A 15,109-nucleotide genomic window follows, 5' to 3' on the forward strand; every position below is an offset into this window, starting at 1 on the left:
TACATGTGATTTTTCATGCCTGACATTCTAAGTGTCGTCTCCGCCACGTAACTTCCCCCCCCCCCCCCGACGGTGGAAACTTTCCCCTGCACACTATTTACTGTCACACTTAATGAATTAGCGAGATACTCAGCCTGCCACTCTGCTATCATGTCCCCTTCAACGTTCTCCGCAAAATCCCATTGAAAATTATTTATAAAAATTAACTTCTCTTGCAGGAGAGCTCATTGAAAAGAAGAATTACACGACAGATAAAACACTTTATCGCCGGTGAAAGACGAGACAATGTACGTCGAGAAATTGGGAAGATGGCAGAAACAATGAATATTAAGTGCCTAAGAATCTCAAGCCGCCGACTAAATTGAAACAGTATATCCTGAGGGGGCCGAGGTTTCCAAATTGCTAATTACTGCCTCTGAAAGGGGGCCGTTTCTGATATGTTTGCTTGTGAAAGGCTGCCGCTTAATGAAGCAGTGGCTCAAGTTTTTTTTTTTAATATTCCCACTCTCCGGCTTTCAGGGCTCTCTCCGGACTCCCTTCCCAGGCCAGAACAATGGCGGGCCCTGGAGCCCAGCTTCCCCACAGGCCCCGGCGAGCGGAGGCCGGGGGGCTGAGCACTGAGGGAGCGGCTCGGCGGCGCTGAAATATGGCGGCGACAGATAAGGTGGCGGCAGCACAGAGAGGCCCTCTCCCATGGGCCCAAGGGGAAATTTGCAGTTATTAAGAGGAAGATGAGAGCGATTAAATGGCTTTTGTACTCATTTTCACAGACTTTTTCTCTCTCTCTCTCTCTTTTTTTTGTCATTATTTGGACTGCCTTCATCTGATAGATGAAAGAAGTGGTAAATTACTTTTTTTTTGTGTGCTTCATTCAGAAACAACACCAGCTTTCAAAGACAATTCATTATTACCGAGAGCCGTCACACATCATAAAACACGTATTAGTTCAGCATTGTTTTAAAAAGGTGTGGGAGCAATAGCATTAGAGTAATCTGTAATCTGCAACCAGGGTAATTACTCATTTGACATGGTTTCAGATTTTGTTTGAAGAAGTTAACGAAATGTTACATGGACTCCGTGAATCTTAAAGGGGGGAGATATAATCACATGAACATTTGTGGAATTCTGTGCAGTCTATTTATGGGGAATTGGAATTAATATTTGTGATCCAAGTCAAATTCGTGGTAGATTACTGAAACTGAACTCATCTCAAAAACTAACCAATGCAGTAGTTACTTTTTTTTTATTTGAGTTGGATCCAATAGCCGTAATTTTTTTTCAATCAGTGTGTTGTTTTTCCATCAATCTATGTTAAATAATGCATGTAACACTCTCCTTCAAAAATCACATTTGAAGACTCAGATCCATGCAAAACCTCAAGGTTTTATTCTTGTTTGATCACCCACAAGACAAATACAAGCGGAACCGCAATGCTTTTGCGTGAGCATGAAAAGTTAACATCTTTTACACGAGATCTTCGTGAGTCAGGCCTAAAACTAAGTGTTTGCTGGAGACTCTCAAAGTCCTGAGGTCTGCCTCCAGAGACTGATGGATGAATGCTTTTTTGGGAAGGAAACCGGCTTGATGTAGTTTTAAATGTATTTTTGATTCAAATGTGATCGAGTGTCCTACCTGTACAGGTAGGAATCCTATAAACTTCGGTGACTGGATCTTTAAAATTGAAGTACTCACATATTTGAGCCCTGGACCTCCTTGCTGTGAGGCCAGAGCGTCACCACTGCTGCTTAAACCAGGATCTGATCCAGAAGAAGAGGCTCCTGAAGAAGTTCAGACTCTGCAGCTGCAGCAGGACATTTCAGAAGGGTTAGTTAAAATATTGTGTCTGAATATTTAACTTTGGGCCATAGGAGAAGTAGCTAATGCTCACTCCTGTTCACTGTCAGGGTCACCGTTATGGCTTTTCATATTAAACTGAATGCATTCAGTATATCAGTAATCTTGTCAAGTTTTTAATCTAGCAGTGGGAGGGTCAAAATGAGTATCCACTACCAGAGGGAATGCATGATGCATGGTGCAGGATTTTCCTGCATGATGAAAGGAGAATCCCAGAATTTCCTGTATAAACACACAATAGTTAAAAAAAATTGAACAAGCAAGTGAGGGAGACAATTAGACTTCCTTCACTTCTGGGCCTTGAACACAGGCTGTGGCGACACATATTACTGCGAGATAATCAATAGGAAGTGAATTTTCGCATATGTGCTCTTTAAATGCAAAAGCTGCAGGAGAGCAAGCCATCATATAGCAAATAGAGCTTCTTTTTTAATCAAACTAACTACAGATATTAAATGTAATATCTTGTAATGTGTATGGACTGTATGATAGATAGATGTAGAGCAGACAAGTGGCTGGAGCGTCTCACCTCGTGCAGCCTGGTGACGGGATGTTTTGGGGGGGCGTGTCCCAGTCAGCTGTTCGCCCCTGATTGGCTCGCTCTCAGACCGGAAGTGCGTGCCCCATCCCAGCTGTGCGGAAAACAAAACAAGGCAGGCTGCGACATGGTGAGTGCCTCGACACCATTGTCTTTTCTCTTCTTTTTTTTTGCACTGCAGCGTTTAGAGGAGACGCACGCGGAGGTTTACCGAGCTGTTCGCTCCGCTGTTCACATTAAAGAGTCTATGTCTATGTTTGTAATGTGTGTGTGTGTGTCCTTGCGCTCGGCTCACGTGTAAGCTGTTGTTATGTAACACAGGCTGCACTCTGCAGGCAGGCTCTTCTGTCTGCCCCTGCTTTTGTCCGCCTGCAGCCTCCCAGCTGCTCTGGAACACCAGCAGATCTGCAGGTTGTCTCACTGTTTCCAGGTAGAATATATTGTTATGATCCTGTGGGCGACTATTAGTGCTACTGGGAACATGAAGCTATGGTGAAGCTGCGTTAATTCTACATTTCTCTGAGTGCATTTTGTTCAATGTCATTAGATGACTGACTGTTCCCTCACAGCAAGAGTGTTATGGTGATAAATACTGTCTGGGCTTTTTTTGTTTTGAATTTGCATGTTATGTTCTCTCTCTCTCTCTCGGTGTGTGTGTGTGTGTGTGTGTGTGTGTGTGTGTGTGTGTGTGTGTGTGTGTGTGTGTGTGTGTTCCTCCTACGACTTGAAACATTCATGTGAGGTTACTCTGTCACTCTGAGGCCCTGTCCACACCACAACACTGTTTCATGTAACCGCATTGTTTTTTTGGCCGCTCATCCACACGGTGCTGCGTTTTAGGACCTGAAACGTTTTTTTGTTTTTTTTTAAATGGGTTCCAGAGTAGGGACATTTTTAAACGCCGCCTCAGCGTTGAGGTGTGCACGGGCCAGACACATAGACGACATGAAGAGCATGATGTCATCACACCACAACACTGTTTCATGTAACCGCATTGTTTTTTTGGCCGCTCATCCACACGGTGCTGCGTTTTAGGACCTGAAACGTTTTTTTGTTTTTTTTTAAATGGGTTCCAGAGTAGGGACATTTTTAAACGCCGCCTCAGCGTTGAGGTGTGCACGGGCCAGACACATAGACGACATGAAGAGCATGATGTCATCACCCCACCTCTCGACCAGATAACCCCGCGACCTCCTCTGCGACGTCAAAATAAACAACAACAATGGCGGAGTATAGTCGCTGGCTAGTCGCTTTAATAAGGCGAGATGCTGGATTTCTCTATTTCTACCATTTGTAGTGTATTTCTGTGGCGGCAGGAATACGCCACATATATATACTACATTGTTTTGAGTAGTTTTCATGGTGTCACAGGTGGACGGGTAAAAACGATTGATTAGTCTCACGTAGAAAGGCTCTAATTTGCTTCTGGGTGTGGTTGTCTGTCTGTCTGTGTTTGTTTTGTCACTATTCATTGATTTCAGATGATTACCGCCTTATTTCTAGATTTCTATCCATTCAGGTATTTGTTTTCTATACTCTACTTTGCAGTATTACCCAATTTTAAATGACCACATTAGTTTTTTTCCTCCAGTTTTTTTTCTTCCCAAACTAACAATAATGAGTAGATTAAAATAACAAAATATATGAAAAACACGCAGTGTTGACATTGACATTGGCCCGTGAGCCAAAACTGGCCCACAACAGGCTCCAATCCGACCAAACCATCAAAGCAAATATGAAATATTTCAAAGAAAACATCGATTTTTTTTTATTTTTTTTAGCAAGAGTAGCAGAGACAACCCAACAGTGAAGCCTGAGCTGAGATATGAAAGATAGCGACTTCATTACTCTCAATTTAGCCTCAAAAGCCGTGCTGTCAGGGTGAGTTTGTATAAACATGCATAATGCAACAGCTACAGGAGAAGGTTTTTGGACATTTCACTGTTTTCCCACCAGAACGTTGAATTAAAATGTATTTAATGTTGAAATTGGAGTCATTTTCTATTGTAATTGTTTGGTTTTGTGAGAATACAGACAGTTTCATCATATATACATTACTCGAGCCACAACAAAGAAAAACTTACATTTTAAGGTTATTGTGGCACTATTTTACTCAAGAGGAAATTGGGCTGTTTGACACCTCTGGTTTAAGGTTTGCTATTTGTGTAAATAATAACCAAGCTTGTTACTTTCACTATAAATCTCCTGTATTCATAGCAATACTGACGTGTTTTGCCTGGAAAATCAACACTTACTTCCAGCTCGTTGGGCACGGATCATTCGAAAAATTGAGTGACCAAACTTTTATCGTGAAACAAGTGAAAACGCAGACATTGTGGGGACGTGTTTAGAAACTTTTAATTGCAAATAATAACAATGAATGAGGTGATTCAGTAGGATTTTAGAACCTCTTACAAAAATGAGGACGCAAATGTCAGGGTTCCTCTTGCTGCTAGCGTCATGTAGCTTCTGCAGCTCCACCGGAGCTTGTAGTTCCTGATTGTTATTGTTATTTGATGACATCACGGATGACATCACGGTGGGGGGGGCAATTACATGTGCCGGGGTTTTAAAAGTTCCCCACTCTGGGACCCGTGTTCCAAAAAAATCCTTGAAGTTATCTCGATAAGAGAAAATCCAGCGTCGTAGTACAGGTCATCCCTGGTCTGTGTACTTCTATTCTTCATGCAGGGATGGCAACAGGGGAAAAATTATATTTCAAATCTATTTTAGCCATATTTTATCGAGCAACAGAAGAAGAGCTGGAATTTTCTAATGAAAATCGACTTCCAGTCACTCTGACATCTGCCGATCAGTCAGATTATGAAGGTTTGAAATAAACCAGTCTTTCTTCATTAAGTCCACGTTTCTTCACACCATAGACTTGATGTTTCACTTGTTTCTCGTCAACGAGGAACGTATTTTCACAAGAACTCTGGTGAGTTCACTGCACAATTTCTCCACACGATCGTTCATTCCTATCTAAAGAACGAGTAATGAATGTATTTGTTTTTGTTCAGTTTTCTTCTCGGCCAATCACGGATCCATTTGCTAATTCTTTGTATGAGAGACGATTCATTTCCCGTTGATAAGGGGACGATAGCAGAACGTTTGGTTTTGATGCGATTTGATGCTCTAATCCAGTGTTTTTCAACCACTGTGCCACGGCACACTGGTGTTCCGCGAGATCTAGTCAGGTGTGCCGTGGGAAATTATCCAATTTCACATTTTTTTCTGAAAATCATTTACTCTCACAGCCGCTGTCAGCTGTGAGAGCAGTGTGTTGCAGAGTACTCATGTATAAATACTCTTCGCCAATAGATGGCAGCACAGAACTTTGCCGATGAAATCGAAACTGAAAGACGTCCGTCTGGTTAATCACCACCACCTGCTGCTCCCATCTTGTATCAAAGTGTGTCAGTGACAGTGATGGAGAAGTTTTTGAAAAGGAAGAATGTGAACCAGGATCTCAGCTCTTCATCCATCAGGTGTTAGTAAAAATAAAAAAATTAAATTGGGAAATACTTTTTTTCTGTATTTATTTGATTCCTGTTGATAAAACATTGATGAGAAAGACTTTATATTGTTAATAGAGGCTACAGAGTTTAAAATTTTAACATTTCCGGGTGGTGGTGTGCCTCCAGATTTTTCCAAACAAAAAAGTGTGCCTTGGCTCAAAAAAGGTTGAAAAACACTGATCTCATCTAACCTCATCCTTGATGATCGATGACGGATAGAACATTCAGGAAACCAACCAGCCCCCCCCCCCCCCCCCGACGCCTCGCCTTCCCTGATAATGTTGGTTTGTCATTCAGCCGTGGCTTCTGCGCTGACGTTCTCTGCCCGGTGTCCTCGGCTTGCAGCACCCTGATGGACGAGCTGGTGCAGGACCTGGTCTCGGCGCTGGAGCAGAGCTCGGAGCAGAGTAAGCTGGGCGAGCTGTGGGAGGAGATGGTCCTGAGCCCCCTGCAGCAGCGCCGCCAGATCCGCCGCCGCCGGGGCCGCAAGCGCTTCCGCGAGTCGTCCCTCTACCCCGCGGCGCACAGGCGGTGCTGGATCGAGGCGTCGGAGTCCAGCCTGGACGAGGCGCGCGACTACAGGGGGAACCCCCCGTCGGCCTTCGCCGCCTCCGTGGCCACGTACAGCGACTCCGACGACACGGCGGCGGCCGGCCGGTGGCCGTCGCTCCTGAAGGGCCCCGTCCGGACCAGGCAGCCCTCCTGGCCCGAGTCGGACTCCTTCGCCGAGAACGGCGCGGGCCGGCCGCTGCGGAGGCGCAGGAAGGTCAAGCGCATGACCTCCGACGTGACCGTCAGGCTGCAGCAGAAGCTGAACCTGGGAGGGGCGGACCGGAAACGGAAGCACCGGCCGTCGAAGGTGCAGCAGCTGGCGGGAGCCCAGAAGAGGTCCGGCGGGTGGATGGGGGCGGACAGACAGCCTGACGGAGGCCGACGGATGGTCAAGAAGTTCTGGAAGAGGAAGAAGACCAAGGAACACAGAGAGGCTGCAGACGAGAACATGTCTGAAGGGTAAGACTACGTTCATCAACGAGACACTCAGAATTCTATTTTCAGCATAAATTCACGACGCGACAACGCGTTTTGTTCAAGGTCCTTCCCTCTTCTCACTGTTTTTGTTTTTGTTTTTTTTTAACACAAGACCTTATCCTCAGGTCTTCGTTCAAACATACACGTTCTTTAATGTTACGTTTTTAACAGCTCATGGTTGATTTTCCTCCGTCTCACTCCGGTCCCCACCTTCTCTCTTCTCTTTTCAAAACGCTGACATGCCTCATCAGTATTCTGTGTCCTGCATCGCATTCAACCTCACATCCTACACAATATGTACATTTTCTCTAACTTTTTTTTTAATCTAATGAACATGTGTGCTTTGTTCCACTTTATTATTCAACCCGATGATATGATATTTCTAGTTTTTGATATGTCGGGCTAACACAGATTATTTTTCATGGTCCCTGGACGTAATTTGTTGCCTTACTTGTTCCTTATGTGAACGGATCACAGACATCTCATTGTTTCAGAGGTTACAGAGGTACAAAAGGTACAACTTATACACATTTCTTTTTTTTTTTTACCAACGGTCTATAAACACGGGGAGTCAGGAGACCAGAGTTTGTCAGAGTGTTGTCTGTCTGTTTGTTCTGGAGTTTTTCATGACTCTCCAAATGTTTTTTTGTTTGTTTTTTTATGACTTCAACACCCTGACTCTTCTACTGTGAGGCTGTGCTCGGTAGCATTTGTTGGGGACGAACGATGAGCTGCGTTTCTGAGCCCCATGCAAGTGATATTCAGTCTGTTTTGACTTTATGCTCAGAGGCCTGATCTCTGATCTCCTAAAATGAGTTGTCCCTCTCCAAAAAAGCTCAGTTTACATTCATGTTTGTGACCCGCTGCCTCATTAGTTCTTCTCCAGTGTCTTTGATTCTCGCACAACTTTTCCTGCCTGCGGTTCGCCGCCTGCGCCGCTGGAATCAAAAGTGAAGCAATATTTTCCATCAAATGGTGGATCGTCGTCTGCTTTCACGTCTGAAATGTTGTTTATGTTCGAAGTCATTGCGTTCCGTTCTGTTTATTTACATTTAATACTGCCTCCCGACTTTTGATTTATGTTTGTGCTCGTTTCAGTTTACACACACACATCCTCATTTTTGTGGCGCAAACACGATGTTTAAATTAGATTAAGCTGTCTTCTCAAATACTCCCCAACACATTTTAATAACGTTCCCGAGAAACAATTTGTTCCTTGGTTGAAACATAATGAGTGCAGTTGTGTTGGTTGAGCGTCTCCCAGAATTACGGTGTTTGTGAAACCCAACCAGGCCTTCACTGCAGTCGGGCTATCGTTTAGCTCACTGTATTTGTATTAGGAAGAACTCTGAGATCATTATTTGTGTAAAATAAGCATTTCGGCTCCGTTTTTAATTTTCCCTCGTGCAAATAAGACAAACGTTCACTGGGGCACTGTTTAAAATACCAGGATTATACTGCAAAGAGGGAGCTCAAACTCTGAAGGCCCTCCTTACCCTTTAAATGGAAAGTTACCAAGGCAGTTAAACCCGTAACATAAAAGTCACCGGCATAACTACTATCAGACAGAAGCAATTAAACAAGGCGACATTTAAGATGATCTATACTGCCTGTCTTCATCCAGCCACTTGTCAATATTCAGCATGTCCTCGACGAAACCGAAAAAAAAAAAAAAAGAAGTATCACAATCACGCCACTCCACTTTAAAGTATTGAGTTGACATTAAAAATGAATGATAGAGGCTCTTCATCCTCATCTTCGAGGGCTGAAATGATCATCAGGGAGGGGTCTTTGATAGTTACGCCTCAGGCGTCCGCCAGCTCATTATTTCCTTTCGAGAAATATTGTCACAAATAAATAAGCGAGTTGGTGCGGTATTGATTTGTTTTGAAATGAACTCCTGTCTTGGGCCGGGTAATTAAAGCTGCGGCCGTCCCAGAGTCCCTCACTGCGGCCTCCTGTGTGGCGTTTTTTATTTAGCCAAGCTAAACGTGACTGTAAGTGGCAGCAGAGAGGGACGTTAAGTTAATACAGTCAGGTGAACATGGCAGAGTGTGTGTGCGTGTGTGTGTGTGTGTGTGTGTGTGTGTGTGTGTGTGTGTGTGTGTGTGTGTGTGTGTGTGTGTGTGTGTGTGTGTGTGTGTGTGTGTGTGTGTGTGTGTGTGTGTGTGTGTATAGGGAGTGTGTGTGGAGCTCTGTCTTTAACTACGTCTCCATAACTGAACTGAACTTCACTTTGTGCTGTTGACTTGTTTGTTTGGTTGCAAAAAAAACAATGAGATAGTAAAAAAAATTCTGTTTTCAATCGAACCCAACGCCGAAGGAGCACATTTTCAGCTTTCAATTTAAATGTTTCAACAAGACCTTAAAGGTCTGTGCTCTGCCCGTTTGCACTCGCCTACACAACGTTTCTGAAGGATAATATATAATATAATATTCATCATGTTGTGTCAGGGAACTTTGGAGTACGATCGCCCTGTGACGTATCAGATCTGATACTGTGGTGCTGGTGTCGGTGCATCATTATACGTTTTTATATTGAAAGGTTGATTTAACCACACAAGTGCAAAACTGTGTGTATTTTTTTTTTTCAACCTGCTTCCAGAGTTGATTAATCTAAAAAAAAACCAAAACAAACAACTTGCTCATTCAGCATTTTCCTCTTTGTGCCGCCGCTACAGGCCTGGTGTTAATACTACAGTGTTGTCAGTTGTCATGTGTGTGGATGAGCTCTTATTCACGCACAAGGCGGTCGAGCTGCCAGAGCTACAGTATTACCAGAGAGAATGAACATCAGATTCAACTCAAGCACTTGGATAATAACGTGCACGGCGGCTGCTGATGCTAATCGTGCTAAGGCTAATCTGACATCATTTATCCAGAGACTTTGTGATCCCAAAATCCGTTTTCACCTTACTTTGTTGAAGGTAAAGGTTTTGCGACGTTAATAAAATGAGATGGGTCTTAATGCATGATGCACATTGATGCCGTTCACTCAGCCTTCATAAAAAATTTTCACATAGTTGAGAGTTAGACCCTGTTTTAATGGCGTTTCGTGTGAAGACGCCTCGTTTTTGTGTTTTCCTTTCAGAAAAGTTTCATGTTTACACAACGCTTTGTTAAACGATATACTTTTACATGGAAACGGCAGGAATGCTGAAAACATTGTACCCGGAGTGGGCGTGCAGAGAACAATACACTATAATCATTAAAAGTGGTGAAAATACAGACATTCAAAAGGACAGATGACCAAGTTGGATTATTGTTAAAGGAGATGTTAATCAGATTAAATTATTTCCGATTAAAGGATCAGATTGGGCCGTTTACATGAACGCTGAATAAAATAATGGGAATATTGAGCCAGTTTATATGTACCAAGATGTGACCGGGTTAATTATCGTGGATCAATACGCACAGAGTTCCAGAACCAGTGTAAGATTGTGAATGGACCCCTATAGAATATAGACCCCGAGGTCCATTTTCCACAGCGGAATATGGACACCCCCCCTATAGAATATGGACCCCCCCCCCCCCCCCCCACACACACACTAATATTTACACTGAAATGTTTATAGGCAACAAAATACAATAGGCACTGAGGAACAATTTTACTTTAAATAAACTATTAAAGGGTGACAATGGGTTGGAAGTGCTCGCCAAGTCATTAAGATCCATTTCCTAGTCAAGGACACTTATTATGAGCATATCTTTTTGGGGGTGGTCCATTATATATGGCGGGGGGGGGGTTCCATTTTCCAGGGGATCCATATTCAATACTACAAAGTCTTTGGTGTGCATGCGCAGCAGCAGTGTTTCCGCCGTTTTAACACAGAGACGGAGCCCGGAAATGTCTAGAAAGTTGTGTTTTCAGCGGCTCTGAGCTTCGTTGTTCTGTAAACAGTCACTCAAGACACAATGGAAGTTTTCTGTTTTCACCAGAAATCATTGTCGTATAAATGGGGCCTGAGTTAAACAGAAAGTTTTGCCCCAAGATCTGAGGGGGTCACACTTTCTCATACACTGTGAACATGTTCAGGTGCAGGATAATAAGATGCTAATTAAATAAATGTTTTAAAATCAACCCTAGAACCCTCCTTTACCTCAACAAACTGTACAATTTGATGGACGTGCCACACTTCTAATGTTAACTCTTTAGGTAAAAATGCCAAAGCAGGGTTTCTGAGGTTGTTGGGCAGATCTTTCACTTGAAATGATGTGTTCAGTTATTAAGAACAACCATCAGTTACGTCGTACAATTTGGCTCTTTTTGTGGCCCGTTTTTCAGATCCTTTGTCTAATTTTCTGCCCTGCTCTTTGACGGCGCATTTCTCTCTCTCTTTTGACAATAAAGAATATGTGAGGAGAAGACATTTGAGGTAGCCCATTATTGAACAGACAGAGAGAGAGGGAGAGAGAGAAGGCTTTACATCTTCCCGTTTAATTTGTGCTGACCTCCCTAGCCCCTAAACGGTACTTGTTTTCTTACTTTATGGAAAAATCAATAGCCGTTCTGACAGAAAACAGCTCCGGAGAAGAAATAAATGGGAGCGCCATGGCACGCTGTCAATCATTTCTCACTTACACAACGCCAACGCCGTTGATTGCTGCTCAGTAGACTGCCACACTGTACTGAGGGCCGAACAATCTAATGGTTAAGCCCCGACGGTGGCAACGGATATGAACAAATGGCAGCGGTGATGAGAGGTTGACAGTGGTACAACAGCAATATTTATACTGTGACAGCATACGCTCCATTTGATGCCAGACACAGATGCCATTGTTGAAATGCCTTTTGAGCCACTTGGATTTTTTTTTTTTTTTTTTTTGGTCTCTGTTCATTCCTTGAGCCTTTTTTTTTTTTTCCCCTTCTTTTTCCCCCACATAGTGTGTCTGGTCTCTTGCAATGTGCCTCTCCTTCAAGGTCACTTCCCTTCTGTGCACGCCGAGCTTTGCCTTCAGCCACCCGACTGCGAGGAGCAGCAGATGTTGGAGGCTCCAGTTGGGCTCCACATCCTTGATTAGACCTGGCCCAGCCCGGGCCTGCTGGCACCGAGGCCACCTGGCACCCAGGCTGGCCCCGGCGAGCAGGCCTCACCTGTGGGCAGCCGCCGTCCTGAGCTCAGCCTCCGTCCCCAGCTGGGTGGTGTGGTGTTGATTTCCACCCTGCCGTCGAGACAAAAACTCAAGCGCCTTTCTCACACCCGTGCTGTAATTTTTTTATTTTGCAAACTCTATGAGGAGTTTTTTTGGGGGGGGGGGGGGGGGGGGGGGGGGAGTCAGTGCTGCTTTTGCCCAAGTTAATTTTCATAAAGCTCTGAGACTAATCCAATTACTGCAGCTCAGGGAGGGTGGGATAACCTTATAATCAGACACCCATGGAAGAGGGCATGGATTTGGGTTTGGGCGGCTTGTTTGAAGAGCCCACAGATCCATTGTTATCAGCACTTTGCCCCCCTCCGACTCTGCCTCTTCTTTATTCCTCTGCAGAATGAGCCCGGGCTCAATAAATGGCGGCTTGCCTGTAATCTCTGTGCAAACTGCTCTGCCTCTCCCAGGAGCTGGGGATTATATCCTAATGATTAGTGCTCATCTGGATACTGTGTTTTGCTTCACCTCTCCAGCTTGTATGGAGACAATAGGGCCACGCGGGGAGCGGAGTTCATCCCCAAACACTGGGAGGCACTTTTTGTTTTTGCCCTTGCCACCGCGTTCATTTTGTGACGATATTCCAAGTGTCGTAAGTTTCGTTCGTGTCAAATTCTGCTTGACATTTGTTCCAATTTTGTTTGTTTTGGGATTTATTTGGACCAGTTAGGGATATTTAAGAAAGTTTTAAAGGAAATGTTTACTCTACAAAATGGCCGCAGGCTTTAAAAAAACGAAAATCTATAGTAATTTTTGACAGTTGGCTTGCAATAGGCCATGTTATGAGATTTTGTGTGGCGAACCCACACGGATGTGAAAATTTGAGTCATTAAGCAACATGCTTGCGCGTATTTGTTCATATTTTGTCTTTCCTGTTAACACAAACGTAAAAGAAATAATAGCTTTAAAATGTCAATGTAACATATGCAAATAACACACAATTGTTTGTTTCTAAATACAGTATTTTACCAGAGTACCAGTTGCACTTTTCAAGTTTATTTTTGCCTAGTCGTGTGACGTATATACCACTTAAAGATTCTTATTCTGATTCTGATATCTTGAAAAGTGGCTTGAATATCAAATAATACCAGAATGTACCATTTGGCACCACTTAATTTCACTGTATTCAACATAATACTGCGACAGTACAGGCGAAAATCCTTCATTCGGCTCCAGATGAAAACAAACAGCTACATAGCATGAATGGTAAAATGTGCAAAAAGAAACGAAAGAAAGATCAAAGTGTCTAAGAAAAGTCGTGAAGGCCCGTAGAAAGAGAAAATGTTAATGTGAAGAAAGATTCTTAATGCATTTTTGACATATGCGACTTGCAATATTGAAAATAAGGTCAATTTAGTTTCCAGGACTTATTTCTTACTTCAACCATTTCTAAATAAACTCACTAGAAAACAGAAGCACGTGATGGTTTCATATACAACCTATTGTGTAGTTTTGCAGACAGGTCGGGTCTCAGTGAGAGATTTTCATTCCGTTCGAGTACAAGGTGTCGTCTGAACTGAGAAGCTGGTGGGAAAGGTGGTAGAGTCGGTCGTCTTTTAATCCCGAGGCTGGTCGTTCGCCCAAATCTCTCTCACCTTAACCACGCGTCAAAGTGGAAATACCATGAAACTGTGTGTCTTCCGGCGGTGTGTCTTTGGCAGCTCTCACTATTTATGTGCGAGTGACTCATGTAAAGCCTGTTGGGGCGCTGAAGTTGATTCAACATATATATATATTCTCACTTCGTTTCCCATGTGGTGTTCTGCGAAGGTTTGCCTGCTGCATGTGGCGAGTTTGCCCAAAGTGTTTGTCAACTTTTCCCCCACAAAGGTCACGGCAGAAGAAAGAAGTGTTTCTTTTGGTCCTGAGAAAAATGGTGGATCTCAATTATTTATCACATTAATTAGGCAGTACTTAATGGAAACGGTCTCACATCGGCTGTGCGCTGCTCCAAGCGACACCACATTACGCCTTTAATACGGATAAATACTTAATGGCCGCCTCTTAATTAATTGTTTGCGCCCGTGATTCTTTTTCAAACTTTGTACAAAATTCCCCCAGCAGGAGGGAATTCGTTTTCGCTTGAAAGCAGAGGGCATCTCCATGCTGCACCCGTCTTTTTTTTTTGCAAGCTTGTGGAATGACGCATAGAAGCAGGTATTGCTTATTGTGGGACTTGTGGCTATTTGCCCTCTGCCCATGTTAGCGGTGGTGTACGCTCCAGATGCCAGACGACATATCCAGAGGTGGGGGTGCAGCTGAGGAGCGGCCTGGGGATTGAGTTTTGGTAAAGGGGGGTTATGGGGGGGCAAACATCTTCCACATTCCCCGGAGAGGCCCGCTCCCACTCACATCTGCTTGTCGTGGCTGTTCGGGGAGACGACGCAGGACCATCGGGCCGGGGGGGGGGGGGGGGGGGGGGGGCGGGGGGGGTGAGACAGGCGGGCTGGATGGACGCCTTTCCGCATCCTGCCGTCACTGATGGGCCGCCGCAATATGGCAAAGCATCGTATCAGCGCATTACTGACCCTCCAGCCTTCTCCTACAAGCAAGGTCAGCGCTGATAAACAGGAACCAGAAGGCAAGGCGCTTTCATTTCATGCTGCCAACAGCAAGTTTCGGGAGAACCTTCTCATTAATGTTTTAACATTCCTAATATTCGGCGTTTCATGTGCGAAAGGCCTCGTGTGGAAATGAGACAATCGGTCATTTCAATGTCACTTGGGAAGGGATTCAAACCCTGATTCTGGTCGGGGGGGGGGGGGGGGGGGGGGGGGGGGGATTCCGTCACGTGAAACACTGAGTTGATTTATATAAGATTCTTTCCAATTAGCTGAACATTGATTGATCTCATTTATGTTGTGAAACACTCCTGAAATGTAGAACTAATGTAGAAAACGTATTAAGAAAAAACCTCATTTTCAAGATCTTTTCATGTTAATAAAAGTAATAAATACTTCTGAGTAACAAATTACAAATACTTGACTGCAGTAGCTTTGTATACTTACTTGTGATTAAGTATATC

The 15,109-nt window shown here is 44.0% G+C and overlaps 1 protein-coding gene across 1 annotated transcript in view; it reads left to right on the forward strand.

The window, feature by feature from the left end:
* Positions 1–2,498: 2,498 nt before the first annotated feature.
* LOC308142795 (G patch domain-containing protein 2-like) overlaps positions 2,499–15,109 on the forward strand; it is a 35,841-nt gene continuing 23,230 nt past the window's right edge. Inside the window, exons 1-2 of the mRNA XM_080513376.1 lie at positions 2,499–2,522; positions 6,256–6,921. Of these exons, the coding sequence (XP_080369502.1) occupies positions 6,263–6,921 (659 nt within the window). The 5' untranslated portion in view covers positions 2,499–2,522; positions 6,256–6,262. The remainder of the gene's footprint in view (positions 2,523–6,255; positions 6,922–15,109) is intronic.

The sequence above is a fragment of the Blennius ocellaris genome (genome assembly GCF_963422515.1).
Source record: "Blennius ocellaris genome assembly, chromosome: 17".
NCBI lineage: Eukaryota > Metazoa > Chordata > Actinopteri > Blenniiformes > Blenniidae > Blennius > Blennius ocellaris.